General features: G+C 39.1%; 1 protein-coding gene across 6 annotated transcripts in view; it reads left to right on the top strand.

The window, feature by feature from the left end:
• The window catches only part of PRDM6 (PR/SET domain 6), a 107,205-nt gene that overhangs the window by 47,012 nt on the left and 33,993 nt on the right, over positions 1 to 26,200 (top strand). For all 6 annotated transcript variants that reach the window (XM_083702358.1, XM_083702361.1, XM_083702359.1 and 3 more), the window contains one exon: positions 24,759 to 24,886. In XM_083702358.1, coding sequence (XP_083558484.1) covers positions 24,759 to 24,886 — 128 coding nt within the window. The remainder of the gene's footprint in view (positions 1 to 24,758; positions 24,887 to 26,200) is intronic.

Here is a 26,200-nt window from a genome sequence, read left to right as displayed (position 1 = left end):
AGTTTGTACTGGTATAAATAAAGAGTATTAATGTAAAGTAACTATTAAAGTTGGTTTTACAGCAGCATATGCAAGAGTAGAATGAGGTCTGATATCTACCTTTGATGATGCATACATGTCCACTAGAATAAATTTGTAAAATTTAAACAGTCTCTGTTTTACAAATCTGAAGTCACAAATATTTTCCTTACAAAACATTTGTTCCCAATTTTAGCCTTTTTATGCAATAAGGTCAGAAAAAGTTCAAAATGACATGATGGAGTATATCTGTCTATTTGGAAAAGTGATCTCGCCAATAATATAGGAAAGACACACTAAACTCTTTTTGCCTGTAGCATTTTTTATTATTATTAGAATTCTTAAGGCAGCTACAGAATGCTTGAACTTTGATTTCCATTTTACAAGTCATGGGCTAGATCCTGATTTAAGTGTGCATATGGGGTTGGCACAAGTTGAATTTTCATATCAGTCCCCTACAAACATTCCTCCAAAGGTCAGGAACTCTGCTAAATGGAGTGGGCTGTGGTATGGCAAGGGGGGGGGGAGATAAGGGGAGACCCCTGTAAATTGGGTAGAGGCAACTTCCAGCTTCACTTATTGAAGATGCTGCTACTGATTTTTTTGTGTTCTCCCTCAACGCCCATGCCACACCTACTCCATTCAGGGGGGTCCCCTGACCCTTGGTAGAGTTTTTGCAGAGGACTGATATGGGAAGGTAGAAGTAGGAAAGTCAACTTGTACCAGCCCTACTATGTACACTTTCTTTAACACATGAATTGTAAAATGAAATCCTCTGTCATTCAGCGGAGTATTGGGGGAGTATTTTTCCATGGAAATAAAGAGCAAGGAAGGAAGCTTTCGCCCCTCACATTATGCTGGATCCAACCCAAAGTCGTTGTAGATTTTCATTTGATGTACCAGCACATATTTAGTTGACTTTTTAAACTGAAAAAGTAGGAATAGATGGAGTGTTCTCACAAAGCAGTGTGTACCACCAAGCTGTATGAGAAGTGGGATCCTCCAAGGGCTAGAGCTTCTTAACTTGTTCATAAATGGCCTAGAATCAGGGGTGAGCAGGGGTGGCCAAGTTTAGTGGCAGCAGGGAATTATTTAGAATGATGAAAACAAATAGTGAAGGGGCTCCAAAAGGTTCTGCACAAAATGAATGGAAAATAACATGGTACAGTAAATGTGGTTCAGTGTAAGTAACTATATAGTGATATACACTGTGAAAAAAATCCTCACGTGGATGGGATCTGAGCTGATGGTGACTGACTACAGCATGTGGATTACAGGATGCTGAATTTCAGAAGTTTCTTTTTTGTGGGGACGGGGAAGAGAGTTCCTTATTTGTGTCCTCCCTCTACAGAAATGAAAAATGAGTCATTGTATTTTTGTCATGAAATGTAAGATAGATAAAATAAGGTTGTGGGGAAAAGTAATCAATAATGTAAATATTATGAAAAGCAAATGTAATGTAGCTATGTTAGTCCATAAGAAAAAGATCCAGAGTTCACATGTGAGAAATACCTTTATTGGAATTATACAAATTCTCTCAAAATCATGGCAAGTTTTTGAGATGTTAGGCAAGATGTTAACTCTTGGAATCATCGTTTAGGGCATCTTGCTTTCCTCCTGTTTGTTCCACAAATCAATACGATTATTTTGCAAAGGTTTAATTATTATTATTTCATTTTATAATTTACATGAAACAGAGGGGCAATTATAACGACAGACAAACAGCAAAAGATGAAAAAAAGGATCTAATAAAATTGGCATGCAGAATGAGTAGTTGCACATGAGTTAAAATAAGAGTTCAAGTAAAGACTATGATCATTCTCAGATCAAGTACAGTTCCAGATTGCCGAGCTTCTGATGAGGGTCGTCTTTAAAATGGTGGTTTCACTGTGTATGTCACATAATTCAAAATGATATAAAAAGTGTCTGGAGGTTCTAGTCCTTGTTGAAATCTCAAATTTTGTGTCATTTTCTCTGTTCTAGCAAGATTCCAAGGTGAGTCGTAATAAGCACCCACAGTGTTAGATTTTGGGCTGTTTTCCATTGAGTTGCAATTATTATTTGGGGTGCCAAGATCATATATATATAAGACCAGTTCTTTTGACGATATATTTACATTGGTATCATCAAAAATATTCAGTAACATTAATTTTGTTCTGTAATATTTCTTATTTCTATCAATATTAAATTCCAAAAATATTGCACCAATTGACATTCCTATCTGAAATGATATTATGTACAAATTTTATTGCAACTCTTCCAACAATTAGGTTATATAGAAGAAAGCATTTCTGACAATTGCAAAGGAGTGAGATACTATCTGTGTAGTAATTTTAAGTTTCCCCTAAAAAAACTGGAAACAGATTTTTAAGGACTGAGATTCTCAAATTTTATTCTAATCCTTAGGAAGAATTTATTTTCCAGTATCTAGTTCCCATATATTTTTAAGGGGTTCCATAAATCCATAAACTACATCAAGCAATATAGAGTAAAATTTAGAAACTAATCCTTCCACTCCCTTACCCATAAATTTGTGCTAGGGGTCTCAAAGCTTGTGTTTTTACAAATAAAACAATGAATCTGATTAAAATGGATCCAGTTTGTGTTAAGATTCAACAAGGTCCATTTTATTTGGTTAATAGATATAGGTTGATTATTGGTATAGAAATCCCATAGTGGATTCCTGATGTTCAAATTGCTTCTATCTTTCTTCCTGGAAAAAATCTGGGTGATGTGATCTTCCCTCACCCATCAACATTGATGCAGTGGGGGTGGTGGAGAAAGGAAAACTAGGATTGCTACTTCAGGATCTGTTTAACCCCATGAAAAAATTGGGATGTGCTTTAGTTTTCTAGGCCACATTGGCTTTAAATGGAGAGGAATTTTTCACATGATTTTTGGAGACTAGCACTATGCTTCATGTGAATTGCACTTGTAAACAAGTTGTAGCTCTGAGACAAAATAGGAAGAAGCAATAGGAGCCCTCCTGCTATAATTGGTTTTATTTCTGCATATTCATAAGTTGAGCTAAAAAGGTGGATATACTGTTAAAACCTAGATCAATTGCTAGCAAAGCAGGCTAGGATTTTTACAAGTAGCTAATGGGTTAATATCCCTAAATATTCATTTGAATAAATGAATAAAAAACAGAAAAATGCTACCCTATTAATAAGTTGATTTTGCCATCACATTTTCGTGCTCTTATTTTGGATAATTGTATTCGGGGGGGGGGGGAGAGATACAAAACATATTCCTGATATTTATTTAGCAACATTAAAACTCCTTGCATCTATGTGTTATTGTATGGTCAGTTGTTTTGGCAAAATAATTTACAGTGTACCGCTATGCATCCTCTTTTACATCATTTTGTTGCCATTTGATCAATGCATAAAACAAGGGAAGAGGATTAAGGGTTTGTTAATTTTTGTGGTAACAGTATAATGTATTACAATACTTTATATAAAATTGAATGATAAGGAAAGATGTATTGCTACAAGATCACTTGCTTACATAATACAGCCGTACCTTGGAAGTCAAATGGAATCCGTTCTGGAAGTCTGTTTGACTTCCAAAACGTTTGGAAACCCAAGTGCGGTTTCTGATTGGCTGCAGGAAGCTCCTGCAGCCAATCGGAAGCCGCAGAAGGGCTGTCGGACGTTCGGGTTCCAAAGAACATTTGCAAACAGGAACACTCACTACTGGGTTTGTGGTGTTCGGGAGCCAAAACGTTTGAGTACCAAGGCATTCGGGATCGAAGGTAAGACTGTATTCAGCTATACATAATACGACAGATATTGTGATACATTAATTTGATGTATTATTATTCAAGCAATGATAAAACTTTCTAGTAAAGGAACAAAGTGATTTCTATTATGAAATGAAGTCATCTCTACTCCAAATAGGGCAAACCGTGACATGTTAATCTACTATTTGTTCATTAGCACCCAAGTCTCTTAGATTGTGGTTAAACAAATTTTAGCTGTCCAAAATGATAGACTGGGGGGGTAGCAGCAGCTGTTGCAGTGGGCTACTGTCCCAACAATATCTTATCTAAGCTGGCTGTGACTCTTGTAATATCAGGGACTCCCTGGGACTGGGACTTCTTCATAGTATCCTCTCGCCTTCTCTTGAGATCCTGACAGCTGTCTTTAGGTTTAGTTTATTCTTGCTGGATGGAGTAAGCTGAAAAGGCTACCAAAAATAAAGTTTACAAGTGTTTCTAGAATAACTTTCAAATGTTAAATTTATGCTATTCATAACCTAATGGAGGTCAGTTTGCCCCAGATACAACCAAATGTGCTTTGTAGGGGGTTAGAAAGAGAATGTAGTAGACTTAGGAAAACATCATAATTTTAAAAGTGACACATTTCAACAACGAAATAAAACTGTAGGCAGTACAGAAAAGAAGTAAGATCCTTGAAAACCATTACTTCATTAGGGCAAATGTTTAATGTGTGGTGGTGTGGGTTTCCCCCCATTTTTTTAAACAACTCCTTATTGAAAAAAGTTCCAGGACATTTTTCTAGGCTTCCTCCCCCCTTTTTGAAGCTGTAAAAATGTTACTTAAGAACTAGAGGTGGCACATTATTTATGACCAGAATGATTTCTGTTTTGTTGGTCTTTGAAAAAAGAGATGGAGGGAGAGACCGAGAGCAGTAGACTTGTAAAAGGGAACCTTCTTCCATATTTGTTTATGAATCTGAATTGAAAGGATGGGTCTCATATCTATCCAGTGAACTTGAAAAAAGGTCTGAGCGATGTCTTTATATTATTGATGAGGATCATTTTGGAACATAAATTCATGGAAATGATTAAAGCCAGTCATCTAGGCTGTTTTGCATGGTTGACACAGATGAGAAAACAAGTCAAACGCTGATTTGTCAACATACATTTAATCAATTTTTTACATTTCTATTTTTTTAATATATGTATATTTAAACAGATTTGGTACACAAATCTGGTACAGGCTCACATTCAGCGTGAATGAGAAGTTATTTGAAATTAAAATTCAAAAGGAATGTAAATACAGTTTGTATATCTAGTGAGCCCCCTACTGTGTTGTGTCTAGCACACATAAAAACAGATTAAAAATATCCATAGCTAGGTATGAAAGGATCTGTCAGTTTTTCTCTCAGCTTCTCATTTTTGCAGATTTAAGTTCAGTTCTCTACATTTCTGCAGCAATTTGTGACTTTTTTAAAAAAAAACCTCATGAAAATTCTTCAACCTTTTCCTGCAAATTTCTCCTAATAAACACATTTTGTATGTACTTTTGACTAATGTACACTTTTGAAGCAATTTCTCCTAATAACATACATTGTTGTGTGTTACTTTCACTAAAATGCATGTTTTCCTCTAATATATGCATTTTGGAAAACCTCATCACAAGGTTTAAATAACTGAGCATTTTGAAGGTTGGCTGTGTTTTGGTTCTCATTGTTTTGGAAAGTAAATGCAAACTGAATTGGATTTCTGAATTAAACTGTTTGTTTAAACCTTTATTTGTGTTAAACATAAAAGAAGAGTAGAAATAATAATACAATTATAGAAACAGGTCAATGCTGTTTTTCCAACTGCTCAAACCATTCATTAGTGATGTCTGATGCTTCTAAAAGTATGTGTAGCAAGTCCTACTCTTGCTGCCACACCTTTCCTTAGTTCTCTCTAAAGTTGCTGGATCTTCTTCACCCCAGCTCGGCCCATGGAATAATCTCATATCAGTCATGATTTAAATTCCAATGTTTACCTCCCAGTCGCATATGCTTCTGACAAACAGAAGAACAGTGCTTTCCTCCTGCCCTTCTTTACACTTTCCAAAGATATTTGGTTGATCACAGCTGGAATTAGAGTTCTAGACTAAATTGGAACCAGTCATTTGTCCAAGACCACAAACTTAAGTATAAGGCAGAAGTGGGGCTTTGAATTGTGGGAGTCTTTTAACAGATAAAAGGAAGCACTTATCCACACAGGGTGACTGAAATTTGTTCCTGAAGATGGCCACCACCAGCTTAGATAGTTTTAAAGGGAATCAGACAAATTATTCCTGCATTGCAGGGGGTTGAACTCGATGACCCTTGAGGTACCTTCCAACTCTACAGTTGTATAAAATTCATGGAGGATAAAGCGATCAGTGACTACCAATCATGATGGTTATACTAACTCCAGCATCAGAGATGTTATAGCTCCAAATACCAGTTGTCAAATATCCAGGCCACCCCTGATTCCATTTTGGTTTTTTGCATTGTATTAGAAGAATGAGTACGAGAGAATTTATTCCGAATTGTTCTCATTACTCTTAAGATAAATTACAGGACAGAAATAAAGTGAATATCTCATGGCCTATGTAGCAGTGATCAATATGAGTAAACCTCAAAGCAAGAGGGAAGAGAGACAAATAAAGCTGAAAAAGAAATTGGAACCTGTTGTGTCTTCTTCACCTCAATAGATGGGAAAACACTGTAATGATGTGGCCTATCCTTAATTTACAGTATACACAACTTGTGACAGGAGTTTTTATAACTCTAAAAATTGCACTTAATAAATATGAGAAGATACAGGTTTTCTTGATTACTTAAACCTAAATGTTTACTCAAGCTTTCATGAGAAGTTCATCTTAATTTAAACAGAACTGGGTCCTGCTGAACTAGAGCCATTTTTTTGATGTGGACTCAAGTGCACATGAAACAGTCTTAATAACATCCAAACGCGTTTCATTTATAAACGAAGTCTGCACAGGCTTCACTTTGTGGTTAGAGTACTGTAATCAGAACTAAAGTGCAGTTCATTTTTCTTAGGTATAATTTTTTTTAAAAAAACTCCTTATATTTCATTTCATGTAACATGAAATGTTCAAAACAGTTTCTGGTTTAGATATTTTCTAACAGCCTAACACATGCATTCACACAAGAGGAACATGTGTAAATATTTGTAGTACAGTCCATGGATATAAAAAGTATTACTTGTATTTTCCTTTTTGTGTTGATGTTATATAGTGATTTTGGACACATTGTGGGCATCATTGCTGAGAAGAAGGGAAAAAGATAGATTTGAAACACAGCCTGAAAGGTGGCACTTAGCCAGGATACTGAAAAATGGCAAACATGTCACATTTTAACAGCTGGATGCAGAAATATTTCTCTTTAATTTGGACGGATAACATTTTTTTCACAGTAGGGCACTCTCAAAAGACTACAAGATCAAAGAGGGTGGGTCTCACCAGTCAAACATCATCTGGTTCCAGGATGGAGCAAAATGAATGAACTGTCAGACCTTTTTTCCTGGTGTATACACTTTGGCCAAGTAAAAAGTAAAATGTTCAGTGACTTATTCTAATCACAGACCAAATTCTAAAAATGGAAAGTGAATTTCCCAAAGTCTTACTCTGATGTCTGAAGAAGACTCTGGATTGATTGATGGTTTACATTGTATTGATGCCCTCTGCCACTTTTAGAGATTAGATAGGCCAATTGTTGAAAAACTCCAGCAGTTTGAGGACTCCTGCAGTTTGAGCAAGGACTAATCTAACATTCTTCAGAAAAAAACAAAATCACCAGTCTTTATAAACTTTGCATGATGCTTAGCAATATGTAACCTAAATATATATTGATAAGGGATGGAGGGCGGGAAATTCCTTCATAGCTAAACATCATTAAGGGAATATAGACTTCTTTTTTAACGACAACTTTAGTTCTAATAAAACCCAGGAAGCATATTTAAGGGTTAGCTGTATATGGAAATACTAGCATGCTGATTTTCTAGTCCTAAAATCTAATGAATGTGAACTGTTGAAACACTATGGCCATTTATCAGTATGAAAACATGGCTCTAGCTTTTACAATCATTACTCATTTGTTTTATGGAGAATCTCAAGCATAGTTTGTCATACACTTTATTACTTGAACTTTTAATCATCAACTGGGGAACTTGGCATTTCACCCATTTCAAAATACTCAAAATGGTTTTTTTTTATGTGTTTCATTTTGGAACACTTGCATAAAGAAAGAAATATAATTCAATTCGTTGATGACTTAGCTGTTGATGCAGTGATACAATTAGGTAATTTTAGCTTCTTGAACTTCTAAATTCAAAGTGTGGTAAGCCAACTGTTCTGTGTTTGGAGGCCCTCCAACTCATTCTGGACTTATCTCCCAAAGTTCTGTCTTGATGGAACACTGCTTGGATGACTAGAAATATGAATACTCCCTTCAAAACTATTGCCTAAAAGAGGCTTAAAATATTGAGAGATATCCAATGTTTGTTAGAGTTGTGGGCATCTATCTGTCTTGAGAGAAAATGGAAGAGTGCACCATTGGGGGATAAAGTCAATCTGTTGGAGAGTTACAGCGCCTGCTGTGGCTGTGGTGCCCAATACAGAAGAGACATGTTTGATTGCAGCTGGGTCAGATGAAGGTGTCCGATTTTGCTGCTACAGATGCACCGTGATGTTTCTTCTCTCTGAGCTTCTCCCAGCAGTCATTTCTCCTCTGGTCACAGCTATGGATACATGGCCTGTCTGTCAGTTAGTTAGAGTAGACCCATTGAAAACAGTGGACTTAGTCCATTGGATGTCACTCATGAATTATTAGAGTAAAGCAAAAGAAATCTAGGTTTCACTAGGCTGAATACAGTGGTGCCTCGCAAGACAAAATTAATTCGTTCCGCAAGTTTTTTCGTCTTGCGAGTTTTTCGTCTTGCGAAGCATGGTTTCCCATAGGAATGCATTGAAAATCAATCAATGCGTTCCTATGGAAACCGCCTTCAGACCAGGTCCGGGGACAGTCTGTCCCCCGACCTCTTCTGAAGGCTGGGGGGGGGGGAACGGCTTTTCTTCCCACCCCCAGCATTTAAAAAAACCCCGGGACAGCGGAGGACTTCTCTGCTGTCCGGGGCGATCTTAAAATGCTGGCGGGAGGCAGCGAAGCCTTCGCTGCCCCCCGCCAGCATTTTAAAAAACCCCGGGACCTCTTCTGAAGGCCGGCGGGGGGCAAAAGTCTTTGCTCCCCCCTGCCTGCCTTCCCGGGAGAGTGGAGAAACACAGCGTATCTCCGCTATCTTGGACCCCCCCCCCGGGTCCTGGACCTCTTCTGAAGGCGGGCGGGGGGCGAAAGTCTTTGCTCCCCTCCGCCTGCCTTCAAAAGCCGTCCGGGACAGCGGAGAAACGCGCTGCGTTTCTCCGCTCTCCTGGGAAGGCAGGCAGGGGGGAGCAAAGACTCAGTCTCCATGTACTCCTAAAATGGCACTAGGGGATGAGTTGGGCTTCAAGGAAGGCTTCCTTTGAGGCTGAACAAAACTGGTGAACTGATTAAGGGACCAAGCATGGGCGAGAATGCTCTGACTAACTCTGTCCTCCTCCAGTCAGATGAGGTTTGTAGTAGTCATAGGAGAAGCATATTCCCTAGCAGCGGAAGGGCAAGATAGAGGCACAAACATATCACATGTGCAATGGATCAGAATCAGTGTTGACAATAGCTAGCTCACAACTGTGTCAGAAGTTGTATATTTTCCTCAGGAGGTTTACAACTGCTACCTTCTTTGTATTGAAACGTCTTAGACAGGAGATGCCTCAGGAAATACAAGTTATCTTTGGGCCAAGGTGGAAGCAATTGAGGGCTGGAATTCCTTCTTCACCATAGGTGAACCTTGTCCTGGCTCCTCTTCCTTGGCCTTTGTTTAAGTATTCCTCATGTGGAGCCAACAACCCTTGGACTGTCAAGCACTCACCTGCTGTGTAAAAGTAAAATAAAAGCAGTGCTCATGTAGTCTTTAAGGGTCCTCTCCCTCTCCTCACTTCTACCTGAAGACACAAAGCGGTGTCTCACTTTTGAGTTCCCAGGATTCTTTTGGGAATCCATCTGCTTTAAATGTATGGTGTCTATGCAGTTAGCTATATATTTCATCCTTACACACAGAGAATGCATGGGCCACTTCAAAAAACAATTGTTTCTCAGAGTCTTGAAATCTTGAATTTGGAAGGGCAGAGTGATGAGCTACAAATTTGGAAGGAAGAAGCATGAAAGAGCTTACTGTTCAGGAGAAGGGAATCTTTCTATAGTCTGGCTGGTGGCACTACCTTAGGGGGCACAGTTTTGACACCTGTTGTTGAATCTGTTCTGCACTTATATACCCTTTACATATGGAATATTATCAGTTGTCACCTTCCAAGTATCAAAGAAGGTGGGAATTAAATGTTGCTTTGTTTTCCTTCTGGTTTACAGATCAATTGGGAGGGAGGTTTCTGTCTCTGTATGGGGAGGAAAGTGTGCCTGTATTGTGTACATGCTTAAGGCAAGAAGGAAGACTGGAGCAAACAGGGCATCTGACAGGAAAATGGAAATTCTTAAATAGGCAGGCTCTGAGGCCATGACATTTTCTGTACATCTCAGACTTTAGTGGGTTTGCAAATATTTTTGTGGGGGGGGGGGAGTAGGGATGGGCATTTTGACAGTGGATCAGTCTTACTCTTCCTGATCTCTGGTTTGTAACCCTGCATATCCACATCTGAACATGCAGTTTCTTCCTGACATCAATAGATTTTAAATGGTGTTTGTAGGTAGCATCTTCACATGTAGCATAGCAGTTGAAGGACAGGTAGAGAAGGGGCCCAGAGATATAAATGTGTCCTAATTAAACCAAAATATATATAGATTGGAGAGAAAAAATCAGATTATTATGTCTCTCTGTTGGAAGTCCTTGTCATTGGGAATTACTTGAGATATATTATTTGAAAAAATCAGATTTAGACTTCCGGAGGCGGCGCGAAACAGCAATGGCGGTCCTCTTCGCGCTGTGAAGAGGGGCTCCGCGAAAAAGGGTCGTCCGCTACGGCAAAGCGGAGACCCACCAAGAAAAACCGCAGGCAGAGCGAGCCTGCGGCCGTGGGACTCGGCGGGCGCCTGGAGCCCCCCCAGAAGCGGAGAAGGAGCCTCGTAAGAGGCTCCGGAACGTGAAAGGGGGAGCGGCGCTGTGAGTTCATCGCTCTTTTCGTGGATGCAAAGCCGCGCTGCTGCTGCTGATGAGCGCCGACCTTTCTTCTTGAAAACATCGAATTTGGAGCAACATACCCGTGAGTAAAGGGTTTAAATCTTTAACTATATTGGAGAAATTCGGCTGAAAACGGGAGGCGAGTAACAGGAAGTCCGCCTCCCGACTCTGCTAATTAGACCAAAGCAAGGGCTCTGAAGCGAGCTGAAGTGTTTAAAAGGAACTGTAAAAGTGGAGGAAAGAGTGCATTGATAGACTGTGTACCTTTGAGGAGAAAAGGGAAAGAATTGTGAAATTTATGGACTTTTGCCTTTTGGAACTGTCCCCCTATTTTTGAGCTAAACGGAATTAAAAGGGGTAACCCCGTCATCGGGCTGCCAGTGTATAGAAGAGAACTGTCAAACTGTTGTCAAATTGACGACATTGTAGCAGAGACTTAAACTGTTGCATGGACTGAGATATTAACGTTTAACATTGTTGCTGAGACCTCCTTTGACACCTTGTGGCTGGAGTTTAAGAAACTGGAAGCTTTGGAAACCTTCCTTTTGTGCATTGGAATTACAAAAATTTAACATGGGGAATATAGGAACTTCAATGGCAGAAAATAGTTCCTTCCTTCTTTGAAATTTTGAAATACTCCCCCTAGAGGATTGTGGAAGTATAGTGGCCTGGGAATTGAACTTTATTGAAATTCTTTGTGGTTTAATTGTTTATACTTTGGACTCGTCTTTCTCATGGGACAAAAGATCATTTGACCTTGAACAGAGGCAGGTGTGGAATGAGCGGTTCAGGGAGAACAAGAGCAGCTAAAGCTAAAGATAAAGAAAAAGAGAAAAAATCTGGGCAACTTACGCAAACAACTTTAACTCATCATCGTAGATCATCCGTCCCAACTGTGCTGACAGCACAGGAGGTGGAATTTGTACAGCCTGCTACAGAAGATATGGCAACTGGAGGATCTGAAACAGTTTTGAAACAAATTTTGGAACAACTGGCAGTTTTAAATCAAAAAGTGGACAATCAAACATCAAAAATTGACCAAGCTACATCCTCTATTGGCAGATTAACTGAACAGGTTTCGCAGCACACCCAGGCGATTGAAAAACTGCAAGGAGCTACGGCTGAGAACTACAAATTAGCTGTGGAAGCCAACCAAAAAGCAGAACAGGCGAATATAAAGGTTGATGAAGTTAAAGGGGAAGTAAGGCCTCTGAAAAGACAGGTAGGGGAACAACAAGCCTATCTGTCATTGGTTGAATTGAAAAGTAAAGAAAGCAACCTCAGGATAAGGGCTATCCCGGAACTGGAGAAAGACAATCTAGAGGGATTTTTGACACTTTTGTTCTCCAAATTCTGGGGAATCGAGGAAGAAAAGGACTTTAAAATTGTGACAGCCTTTAGACTGGGAAAATCTGTAAAGAAAGACAAGTCCAGAGACTGCTTAGTTATTCTGAGATCAAGAGAAGAGAGGGATAAGATATTAGGCCTACATTTCAAGAAATCTTTGGAGGTAGAAGGCACAAGGGCGGAAATTTACAGAGACATACCCAAATATCTCTTGGAACTTAGGACTACCTATATAGACCTGACTAAACTGTTGAGACACAACGGAATTCCTTATAGGTGGGAGTTTCCACAAGGACTTTCATTTACTTACAAAGGAAGGAAAATAAAAATTAAATCACCTGAAGACCAGCAGAAGTTCCTACACGACCACGAGGAGGACCTGCAAAAAGGAGCTGCAGCTTCTTGGCCTCCACCACCACCGGGACCACCTTCAAGAGTCATACCACCTGGATCTGGACCAGCACTACCTCCTCCGGGATCGGAGGGAAACTTAGACACCCCATTGTAGGACCCGTCAATTGAATCAGGATGTCTCTGCAGCTTCTCAGTTGGAACATAAATGGCGGAAATTCCCCGGAAAAAAGAAGGAAAGTTTTTCACATTTTGAAAAAGGAACAATTGGATGTTATCTGCCTACAAGAAACACATGTGACAAGGCTCCACAGAAAAGTGCTAATTAATAAAAGACTAGGCCAAGAATTTATTTCTTCGGATAAAGTTAAGAAAAGAGGAGTGGTGATATATGCAAAGGAGAGCTTGTCACCGAAATTCTTATTTAAAGATGAACATGGCCGAACTTTGGCGATTGAAATACAGACACAAGGAGAAAAATTTTTGATATTAGGAATATATGCTCCAAATGAGGGAAAATCGGAATTCTTCAGGAAGCTGCATGAGACTATGCTGGATTACTTGGACTATAATAACATCATTATGTTGGGTGATATGAATGGGGTTGTGTCTGTAAACATGGATAAGTCACAAAGTGCCAACATATCGAAAGATGGCAGACTACCTAAAACCTTTTTTGAAATGACTGACAATATGGACTTAATCGACATATGGAGGGTTAAGAACCCTCTAGGGAAAGAAGGGACTTTCTTTTCCGAAGCTCATCTGACATGGACACGAATCGACCAAATATGGACAACTAGAGGACTGGCACCTAAGACTAGAAAAGTGGAAATCTGCCCAAAAACCTGCTCCGACCATAATGCTTTGAAAGTGGAATTGAGACTAAATACAACCGGATCCTTCAGATGGAAAATGAATGACACTATATTAAGAGATCAGGAGATTGTTAAGAAGGCCCAAAAAACTTTAAAGGACTATTTTGAGATAAATTTGAATACCACCGTGGAAAAAAGAATAATCTGGGACGCAAGCAAGGCAGTTATGAGAGGGTTTCTAATACAACAAAATACGATTAAGAAAAGGCTCTGGAATGAAAAGAAGGAGAAGATATTGGAGAAAATAAGAGAAGGAGAGAAAAAATTAAGATCTAGGCCTAAGTCGAAGGATGTGTTAAGAGAAGTGAAATTTTTCCAGGCGCAATATTCAAAATTGATAAATCAAGAGGTGGAATGGAAAATTAAACAAATGAAACAAAGATCCTTTGAATCAGCGAATAAGTGTGGGAAACTGCTAGCCTGGCAGTTGAAAAAGAGACAAAAGCTAAATACAGTTACAAATCTAGAGATTGAAGGGAGAATGGTTCAGAAACCCGAGGAAATTAGAAAGTGTTTCCAGAGATATTTCAAAGAACTCTACTCACAAGGGCCGCAAAAAGCTTCCGAGGTGGATCAATTTCTTAAAACTAATGGATTACAAAAAATACCCCTGGAAATGAGAACAAACCTGAATTGTAACATCACACAGCAAGAAATTGAAAGTGCCATTCAGAATCTTCAATTGGGCAAGTCTCCAGGCCCTGATGGTCTAACCTCCAAATATTATAAAGTTTTAAAGGATTATTTGATACAACCCTTGATGGAGGTTTGCAACCAGATTATGGAGGGAAGGAAGGCACCGGAAACGTGGAAAGAAGCTTTCATCACATTGATACCTAAACTAGAAACTGAAAAGACTCAACTTAAGAATTACCGCCCCATCTCACTCCTAAACGTGGATTACAAAATTTTTGCAGATATTCTGGCAAGTAGATTTAAAAAAGTATTAAATGAAGTGATCCATAAGGACCAGGCTGGCTTTCTCCCTGGTAGGCATTTGTTTGACAACACAAGAAACATTATTGACATTTTGGAACTCCTACAAACAAATCTTAACACTAGAGCGGCCTTAATTTTTATTGATGCAGAGAAGGCCTTTGATAATATTTCTTGGATGTTCATGAAGAAAAATTTGGAAGGGATGGGAGTGGGGCGGGGGTTTGAAAATGGTATAGAAGCAATCTATACAGAACAAAAAGCTAAATTGATAGTAAACAATGTGGTGACAGAGGAGTTTAAAATTGAAAAAGGGACACGTCAGGGGTGCCCCCTATCCCCCCTATTGTTCATCTCAGTTCTGGAGGTGTTGCTAAACATGATTAGAAAGGACCGGTTGGTCCAAGGAATCGAGGTCGGAGTGAAACAATATAAATTGAAAGCATTTGCAGACGACTTGGTATTAACATTACAGGAACCAGTCTCCAGTACTAAAAGAGTGTTAGAATTAATTTCTGATTTTGGTCGGGTGGCGGGGTTTAAGTTAAATAAGCAAAAAACCAAGGTTTTAGCAAAAAATTTGACAGTTACAGAAACAGATGAGTTCTCTAAAGAAACGGAGTTGAATGTGGTTAAAAAAGTAAAATACCTAGGGGTGTATCTGACCTCCAAAAATTTGAATTTGTTTAAAGATAACTATGAGAGATGTTGGTCGGAAATCAAAAGAGATCTGGAAACATGGTCAAGATTGAAACTTTCCTTGTTAGGCCGAATAGCTGCCGTAAAGATGAATGTATTGCCGAAAATGTTATTTTTGTTCCAGGCCCTACAGATCGTGGACAAGGTGGAATGTTTTGGAAAGTGGCAGAAGGATATTTCTAAGTTTGTTTGGCAGGGCAAAAAGCCCCGAATAAAGTTTAAAATATTAACTGATGCGAAAGAAAGAGGGGGATTTGCCCTGCCAGACTTGAGGTTATATTATGAGTCTGCAGCCTTCTGCTGGTTGAAAGATTGGATTTTACTGGAGAACACTGACGTCCTAGATCTGGAAGGGTTTGACAATGCGTTTGGGTGGCATGCATATTTGTGGTATGACAAGGTTAAAGTGCACAAATTGTTTAAAAATCATATTGTCAGAAGAGCAATTTTGACGGTCTGGACAAAATATAAAGACTTATTGGAGAGTAAGACTCCGAGGTGGCTCTCACCGGTGGAGGCCAAGGCACGTAAGAGACTTAACATGGAGGCCCATTGGCCTAAATACTGGGAAATAATTGAAAAAATTGGAGACAATTGGAGGTTGCTGAGCTTGGAAAAACTGAAAACTAAGGTGCGAGATTGGCTGCACTATGCGCAAATTCAGGAGGTCTTTAAAATAGATAAAAAGGTTGGATTCCAGGTGGAAAAATCGAAACTAGAGACTGAATTGTTAGAGCCAAAAAATAAACTACTTTCGAGAATGTATAACTTGCTGCTTAAGTGGAATACACAGGACGAGACAGTCAAATCCGCCATGATAAAATGGGCGCAGGATGTGGGGCATAACATTATGTTTGTAGACTGGGAAAGGTTATGGAACACCGGTTTGAAATTTATGGCATGCACTGCCTTGAAGGAAAATATTATGAAAATGGTATACCGGTGGTACATGACCCCAGTCAAACTAGCTAAGATATACCATCTGTCTGACAATAAATGTTGGAAATGTAGAGAGGCGGAAGGGACATTCTTTCATCTCTGGTGGACCTGCCCGAAAGTGAAGGCCTTCTGGGAAATGATCCATAATGAACTAAAAAAGGTACTGAGATTTACCTTACCTAAGAAACCAGAGGCCTTCCTTCTGGGCATGGTGGACCAGAGAGTGCTTAAGAAGGACAGAACCTTTTTCATGTACGCTACCACAGCAGCAAGGATCCTGATTGCAAAATATTGGAAGACACAAGATTTACCCACGCTGGAGGAATGGCAATCACAGTTGATGGACTATATGGAATTGGCTGAAATGACCGGCAGAATCCGAGACTTGGGAGAAGAAACAATTGAGGAGGACTGGAAAAAGTTTAAGGACTATTTGAAAAAACACTATAAGCTGTATGAATGTTAAAAAAAAATGCACCTTTTAGGAAACTCTAGCTTCAGCAAATGTAAGTTATTGAAATGAAAATTAAGACACAAGGATTTAGAGGTAAAGTAATGAAATAACTTTATTGTGTTTAATACAAAGCATACAAGAATTGGGTTATAGTAAACGAAGATCATGGCCACTGGTCCCATCACCTCCTGGCAAATAGAAGGGGAAGAAATGGAGGTAGTGAGAGATTTTACTTTCTTGGGCTCAATGATCACTGCAGATGGTGACAGCAGCCACGAAATTAAAAGACGCCTGCTTCTTGGGAGAAGGGCAATGACAGGCCTAGACAGCATCTTGAGAAGTAGAGACATCACCTTGCCAACAAAGGTTCGTATAGTTAAAGCTATGGTTTTCCCAGTAGTGATGTATGGAAGTGAGAGCTGGACCATAAAGAAGGCTGATCGCCAAAGAATTGATGCTTTTGAATTATGGTGCTGGAGGAGACTCTTGAGAGTCCCATGGACTGCAAGAAGATCAAACCTCTCCATACTGAAGGAAATCAACCCTGAGTGCTCACTGGAAGGACAGATTGTGAAGCTGAGGCTCCAGTACTTTGGCCACCTCATGAGAAGAGAAGACTCCCTGGAGAAGACCCTGATGTTGGGAAAGATGGAGGGCACAAGGAGAAGGGGACGGCAGAGGACGAGATGGTTGGATAGTGTTTTCGAGGTTACCAGCATGAGTTTGAGCAAACTGCGGGAGGCAGTGGAGGACAGAGGTGCCTGGCGTTCTCTGGTCCATGGGGTCACGAAGAGTCGGACACGACTAAACGACTAAACAACAACAACAACAACAAAAAATTGAAATTAGGGAACATGATAAAATGGAAGATACATTAAGTTTTGAAATAAGTTAACAAATTGCTGATGTTTTATATGACAGAGAACGCAGGGTTTGGAGGATGCGGGGAAGTCCTTTAGATTTGATGGAAAAAGAATATGGAAATTTGTTATTCTTCTCTACTTTCTTATAACTATCCTTTATTCTTCTTTCTGTATTTCTTAAAATTAATAAAAATATTATTAAAAAAAAGAAAAAATCAGATTTAAGTAGTTATGGGATTTCTGAACTTCCTTGCTATTGCCTTTGGCATCAATCACTACTGAGAATATTTGTAAGACTATCAGAGAAGGACTACTCAGTAAGAAGCTGTTAAATAACCTCTGTCCTGCTCTTTAAGAGATGCGTAGCAAAGACTGCCGTAGTTCCCCTTTTTAAAAAAGACTTAGTTGAAGTCAAGTCTGAGATCAGTTGTCTAATGAATGAATGAATGAATGAATGTACTGTATAATGAATTGATATAGTATAACTTATTTGTGTCAGTAGAGAGTAGCTAATTATCAGATGCATGACTATACTGAAATAGAGAAAGATGGAAAATTTTCAGTAAAGACAGAAATTGGTATTAAATCATTTCCTGATGCAAGGGCCGTGCTTATAAAAATATGCATGTGTTGTTGTTTTTAAAAGTTAGGGAGCTGACTTTGGCCTATTTGTCTTCCTGTTGTGATTCTACTTATTTTAGAATCTCTGAACCATCCAGTTGTTAGCCCTCTTCACACATTTGCTAAATATGTGGAGGGAAGGGAATGGGTTCGTGCATGCTCTTGCTCTTCCTAATCTTTTATTCAGTGGATGATGTGAACAGGCTATCTGCAAGCAGTTAGGAGCCCTGCTTTTTCAGGTTCCTGCTAACTCAGAGCAAACCCTATATATTGCATGCAAATGTTGTACAAACATGCGCTATTCTGCTGCCATGATCTCAGAGTCTCCAGTCTGCGTTATGTAGGCCAGGGTGGGGAAGCCTTAGAGCCCTAGGGCAAATGTGGCCCTCCAGGCCTCTCTGTCTGGCTCCAGCCACACCTCTTTCCCCAGGCCATACCCTCCACTACCCCTGCTTTGCACCCTGCTGGTGTGTTTTTGCCTGGCTGGAATGTGTGTTTGAACTCTGATAATGCCTCTTGCTTGCCTAGATAGAGTATTTAGACGGGTATGTGAGTGTGTATAGAAACTAGCTTACAAAGGGGAGTAAAAATAGCTCAGTTGGTTAGAGCAGGTTGCCACGGTTTCAGGTTCGATCCCTGTATGGGACAGCTGCATATTCCTGCATTGCAGGGGGTTGGGCTAGATGACACTCAGGGTCCCTTCCAACTCTACAATTCTATGATTCTAAAGCTAAAATTCACATTAGTTGGCTCTGCTTATTTTTGCTTCTAGGCCTGTCCACCACTGGAAAGTGTCCCCCAGAAGGTTGGCTACATATTAGAATAAGAACTTTTGAAATACATTTTCTGGTAGGATTTGGTGTGCAACATTCTTGATATATTCTGGAACCTGGCTCTTCTACCAGGCTTCTCTTGGTAGTGTTACTGGATAGTTCATCTACTTTGTATCATCCTATCTTAGTATATTCAATTCCCCTAGAGACGGTGAACTTAATTTATATTTTTTTCTATGTCGTGCACAGTTAACCTCTAGAACTCTCTTCAACAGCAGTAGCAATTGCCAATTGCTTAATGGAGTTCAAAAAAAGCACTAGAAAATTTCTTAGACGACTGAAAGAATATCAACAGCTATTGCACAAGATGCTAAGGGCATCCATCGTAATACTGAAGGTGCTCCTAATACTATAATACTTTAAACAAAGTGACTTGTAACATACTACAGGGACTCTATTAACAGCCGATGTGGTTAAAACTTTCTGAAGCATCTGCATCTGGCCATTAGTGGAGACAGAATACTGGGCGAGATGGTCATTAGTTTGACCCAGAATAGCTGTATTTATATTCTCATTTAGTGTAGCTTAATATTTGCAGTGTGCAGTGGTTTAGATAAATGAAAGTGGGAAACAGCTTCCACAGCCTCATCATACTCCATCCAAGTGCTCTTGTGACTGGTATGTAGGGTACATTACCATCTTCAAATAAATAAACTAAACTAGGAGCATCTTTCACTGCTCAGAGATTGGAATTACTGAGCCAGTGAACCACAAAGCCTGTTAAACCTATGGAAAAAGGAAAACATGCAGATGCAACAACCTTGCATTTGTTAGCCATTAACTAAAGACAAAAGCAATTCCTACCAACAGATCCTATGGCTTGAGCAGGTCAGAAAATTCTGTAAATCCCTCACCGCCAGGTGTTTTTCTTGGTAGTAAGCCCCCAGAGAAGTTGTTTTGAGCGAGAGTAGGGTGGATCAGAGGAGGCCTAGTATCTGTGAGGCCCAAACCCCTCCATTTCTCTGATAGATCCTAGAATCAGCTCTGTTAGGTATACCAGCCTGGAGCTGATATAGTTAATTGTCTCCACATTAAAGCAGATGAGAGGGAAAACAAAAACTTCCAAGATGAAGGAAAGACACACCCCTAAATCTTGGTGTAACCCAGCAGGGCTGTGGAATTGGCAGATCATGCACGCACGCACACACACACACACACACACACACACACACCCAATATAGGATTTCACAGTTAGTCTTCAACTGAAAAAGTCAACTTAATGCCCAAACAGGGATGATTCAGGAGACTGATACTCCTTTCCTTGTGTGTCATTTCCCTGTCAACTTCCACCCCACCCCCCCAGTTCTGTTATCAGCCCCATTAGGAGGGGAAATGCAGGAACCTGCTTGGTTTATATCAGATAGGAGACGACGACACAGGGGTGGGAGAATTAAAAACCTCCTTCTCCATAGTTGCTTTACTGAGCAAACTAGAAGCTCCATAAAGCTGTTCAAAGTAAAGAAAAAGATGTGGAGAGATCTAATATGATCTGTTTTGATCTCCATACTGGAAAGAATGGTTGTGTGAACTCACTGTAAATTAAAAACAAAACATTTCTGAAAAACAAATATTTGTAGTGGTTAGCAATTTGTTTTGGTTGGGGAGGTTCTGATATATACTCTGAAACTGTTGCCCCATTTGTTCCAGTTCAGCTGACAACCTGCAGCTCTTTGAGCTGTAATGGATCGGTCAGCTTACACAATCAAATTCATTTATGATTTCTAGATGATAACAAAATCCATTACATTTTATTTTCTAGCACAAAGGGTAAGAAATTAAGAGTGCAATTGCATGCAGAATTATAATAACATAGTTTTCTATTTATTAAAATTCTATACTACATCTATCAGATGTAGATCTGATGATCACAGGGTGGTTTACAATATAAAAACGCAAAAACACATAACATGTAACAAAAAAAAACCCAACAGTAACCCCCCTCAGTTTCAAAGACCCTTTGCATTTTCCAAAAACAAAAAGCCCTTATAAAATTATAGTTTTAGTATGATTTTTTTCTAATATAGACACATTTTTTGGAATACAGTTTCCCCTAACCATGATTTTAAAAGTTTTTTCGCTAATACAGTGGTACCTCGGGTTAAGTACTTAATTCGTTCCAGAGGTCTGTACTTAACCTGAAACTGTTCTTAACCTGAAGCACCACTTTAGCTAATGGGGCCTCCTGCTGCCGCTGCTCCACTGGAGCATGATTTCTGTTCTCGTCCTGAAGCAAAGTTCTTAACCTGAAGCACTATTTCTGGGTTAGCGGAGACTGTAACCTGAAGCGTATGTAACCTGAGGTACCACTGTATATACATTTTTGCACACACTTCCAGTACAAGCATTTTTGTGTTTATTGCTTGGATGGAGAACAGCATTAAATTCATCAGCGTGGTTTTTGAAGAATAGCTGTGTTTTAGTTCATTTATATTTTTCAAACAGTAATTATGTAGGTTTGCACTAAAATCCGGATTGAACTGAATTTCTGTTCTATCCCTAGTTATAAGTGATTTTCTATTATAAAACTGAGTTCTCTAAATTTTCAAGTGGAATAGCATCTGATGTGCTCTAAGAAACATTAAAGGATTATTCAGTATAAAAGGCTTCTTCATTCCCACAATCTTCATCATTTCAGTCATTGTGGCCTGTCATGTTTACATAAAATAGTAATTAAAAATATTTTAAACATATTTTTTTAAATGTTTGGAAATATTTGAAGTACACTATTAACAACAGGTTTTACTTAGCAGCGTAGCAAAACTTTTAATATAGTTGGAACCCACAATATTTATTCAAAAAGCATTAAACCTTAAAAGTGTTGAAATTAAGTAGTCCAGTAGTCATGAAAGCACCAGGTCTGTATTCAGTTGTGCACAGTTGATTTAAAAGGGTTATAAGCACATGTAATTGGAGACAGAATTTAAGCCTAAGCATTTAAATTACATCTGTCAACCAATTACAGTTTGGTGTTAGCTTTTATTGTTAGTCCTTCAATATTTATGCATGATCTGATTAAAACAATTATACTAGCACTAGATTCTCTACAGAAATAAAAGGAGCATTTTCTGTGGATAAGCTGTGGTCCAATTCACATGTGATGTAGAAGTTCCATAACTGGATATCTTTTAAAAAAATACTCCAAAACAGGCATTGGGGTCTTCGATGCAGTCAAAGCAATGGCACTGATTAAAGTGATATTCAATTTTTCCCTCCCTGTACGAGTTTCCTGATTTACCAGTGCTTTGATCAAAAGTTGATGGATCTGTTGATGGATCTACCATGTCATGTGTGGTTTGGCTAAAGATTTATAATTTCTGGAAATTTTGAAGCCATGGGCGGGGGTGGGGAAGGAAATTCTGCCTTTTCCCTATCCCGGGGTTTTGGAGGTAAATGGAATTTTGGGGGAGAAATTGAAATACATCCCAAACTTTATACTATTTGGCATGGTTAATTGGTATATTTAAAGAACACCCCATTTCCTGAGAAATAAGACCTTACCCTGAGATTGGGGGAGAAAACCCAGACAGGAACACTGAAACAACTATGAGATATCTCATACATTTTATGGGGTTAAAGTTAGATAACTTTAGGTTTGATAAGAAATTAAATATTGCATATATTTCTTTTCTTCCCCTTATATAATAAGCATAGCACACATTATGAGAGAGTAAAAAGTATTTCTTTCATTCCAAAAGATCAAAATAATTCACAAGAGGGGTTTTTTCGGTATTTCCCAAAATTTTGAGTTTTCCATTGGAAAAATGGGACGGGGGAGTCCTTGTGGAAATATTGGGTCCTCTCCCAATTTGCCCCGCCCCTGGGCCTTCACATCTCTTTGTCTCATATTGCTGGACTAAAACTCCTGCCATCCTGCCTATTGGCTAAGCTGGCCAGCTGGGGGTGATGTTAGTCCAAAAACATGGAGGCCACAGGCTCCTCATCCCTGCTTCATATGAGTATGAAGTTAAGCTTTCTTACTGATGACATGATAATATTAAGGTATTTTATATCAGGAAAATAACAGAAGAGAAGAGCTGAGAGCTGTGTAGTTTCATTTTGTTGAATGCTCTGGACATTTTTCAACTGAATATCAGGGGGCTTCACCATTGCTTTTTGAGTTAACTGTTGACCCAAAAGCACCACATGTAGCTTTTCAATGAACAGGCATCAGTTCTGAACAGGTTTGGGAGCTTTACTTTCTCTGATTTAAGGGATAAGTGCATGTTCAGCTTTTTCCAAACTGGAACAATGAGACCTAAAGAATACTTTGGTTTTGTTTTTTTTGTTTAGCTCTTCTGTTTCTAATTCCCTAGAGAACCAAAAGCACATGAAATAATCATGAGAGTCACAAAAAGAAAGTATTAAACATTCACAACCCTCATAAAGATTTGATTCTTTGACCTTGGTAAAAGAGCAAGGCTCAAAAGAAAAGGTGTTAGTTAAAAATATAGTAACCTTTAAACTGTGGTTCTCTTATCCCCATAAAGAATGTCATATTTTAAAAAGTACACTTACTGTTAAATAGACCTTTCATTCTTCATTTGAAGAAAAATAAAGAAACCCCTGTACAGATGAAGGATCTAAAAATAGTTGTTTTTCATTCATTATAATTAACTTAGAAGTATGGATTTGCTCGCCACACACCACAATCTTGGGAACATGGTTTCAGTGTAATATCACATGTTTTGCATGCAGAAAATCCCAGCTTTAATCTCTGGGTTCTCTAGATAGAAGTAAAAAAGACCTTTGCCTGAAACTTTGGAAAGCTGATGCCGGTTGATGTGTAGATAGACTAATGGACTGGTTTGGTATAAGACAACTTCCTATGTTAGTAATGCTTACTCCATCACAGAGGTATGTTGTTGTTTAGTCGTTTAGTCGTGTCCGACTCTTCGTGACCCCATGGACCAGAGCACGCCAGGCACCTCTGTCTTCCACTGCCTCCCGCATTTTGGTCAAACTCATGCTGGTAGCTTCGAGAACACTGTCCAACCATCTCGTCCTCTGTAGTCCCCTTCTCCTTGTGCCCTCCATCTTTCCCAACATCAGGGTCTTTTCCAGGGAGTCTTCTCTTCTCATGAAGTGGCCAAAGTATTGGAGCCTCAGCTTCACGATTTGTCCTTCCAGTGAGCACTCCTTTTGTCAAGTTCATTTCTACAGAATGATCCTTGGATGAGTATCTTTGCCACCAGATAGTCGGGCTGAAAACCCAGTATAGTATAGTATTCAGCATTTCCTGCACAGATTGACATTCAATTTTTAAGTTGTCTGTTTTATTTACATGTTCAATTAGGTTTGCAATTTTGTACAAAATGGCAAACATTTCTCCCAGCATGGTTGTTCCTTACATTCCTTTCCCATTAACATTATGATTAACATTATGCAAATAACTTTTTGGGGAAATATTTGGTCAGTGAGAGGTTTTGGTGCAACAACAACAACAGAAGAATACTTGCTTAGAGAATGTTGATCCTTGTCCAGCCATTCCACTGCAGTTCTTGCATCCAGATTTCTTGATGTTTGTTTATCTCACAGTTCATTATTTAAGGCTGGCCTGTCAAAGTAGGTTAAATATTCTTTGGGAAACATGGTTACCTCTTTGATATACCAACAGTCTGTTAAATATAGGAAAGATTGGCCTGATAAGAGAGACATGATAAACTTCCATCACTAAAAATATTTTGTTCTTTGTTCCGTTTGGGTTTCTAAAAGCATCAATAAGCTGTGAAATCTCATTGCTATAAATTTCTGGAACAGGCGCACAGAAACACTGGCAAACCAGTGAAAATGATTGCTGATGATTCATTCTAACTACTTGACCTTCTGACCTCTTTTACAGATATATGACCAAGATGGGACACTACAGCACTTTATTGATGGTGGGGAACCCAGTAAGTCAAGCTGGATGAGGTATATTCGATGTGCAAGGCACTGTGGGGAGCAGAACTTAACCGTAGTCCAGTACAGGTAAAGTGTGTTTCAGTTTATTCTCCGAATATCTGTTTATTTTGCTGTGATAAAAACATTGCCAAAGAAATGTGTTTTAGAAAACTGTAAGGAGCTGAACTTACTGGGCTGGATCTAAATGTGCCCTTTGAAAATGGGAGGGCTTTATCTGATGTAGCACAAGATGGTTTTGTGAGAATAGGCAACTGAATCCCAGTGATGCGCTTCTGTTTGTAGAACACATTACAATATCTACAACTGCAAGGTTTTGTACAGCATTTCAAAATGGGTACTTCTGCTAAGTTGTGCAAAGTCTTCTGCTGGTTCCATTTTGCAGAACAGTACCCCTGCAATAAATTTATTCTTTTGGTATACCTCTGGCATATGTCCATTGTCCGCTTTACATAAAAAGGTCTGGCCTGGTCTTATTTAGACAGAGGAATTCACATTTAAGCCACGAGCACAACAACATAAAATGACCTAAAGTTCATTTAATCTAACTTCCTGTTTCCCACTGTGGCCCACCATATATTTCTAGGAAGCTCATAAGCCTGAAGGCAACTGATTTGCTCCTCGCTAACTCTCTCAGAAACTGGAGCTAGCATTTAGCTATCATGGCTAATCCTTACTAAACTATTTGTACCCCCAAAATGTGTCTCATTCCCTTTTATAGTCCTTTGTAAGAGTAACTCCTTGCCATCAGCTAACTGGCTTCACATAATATGCTTTTCCTACTTGCTTTCTCAAAATGAATATAGTGAAGTAGCAAGAAAACAACACGTGTGACTTCTGAGACACATGTGTTGCTGAGCTGTCTTATTGCAAACTGACATCCACTCCTGAGTGCTGTGGATGTTGGAGGACTGATACCTGCAATATATGTCCCTTCTGTACAGCTTTTAAAGGCATAGTACCACTCACCCGGCTGCCAATGTTTACCTTGAAAAGGTAAGCCAAAAGCACAGTTTTCCAAAAACAGTGCATGCTGCTTATTCATCTTTCAAATGTTACTACCACTTTGGTCTGAAAATATTGGAGCAGTCAACTTTATCCACAGATAATCAGATATTTTGTGGGATAGCACCTGCCTGCAAAGAAGGCCAGAGTCTATAGTCAGCTAAGGAACCAACATGAGAAGTTGATTTGGGATATATAACGTGACTATGAGCTCACATTTACAGTCAAAGCTGCTTATTAAATGTGCTGTGTAAATATAGGGGCTCTCAGTGATAAATAACTATTTGGCCCTACTGGACTTCTTAGCAGTATGAAGGAATGGCCAACTTGGAAACTACTACATTAGCTTATTCTTTTAAAAAATAACCTCAAGCTTTA

The sequence above is a fragment of the Podarcis gaigeae genome (assembly GCF_964106915.1).
Source record: "Podarcis gaigeae genome assembly, chromosome: 11".
Classification (NCBI taxonomy): Eukaryota; Metazoa; Chordata; class Lepidosauria; order Squamata; family Lacertidae; genus Podarcis; species Podarcis gaigeae.
Note: the sequence above shows the minus strand (reverse complement) of the source record. Positions and strands in the feature narration are given on the sequence as shown.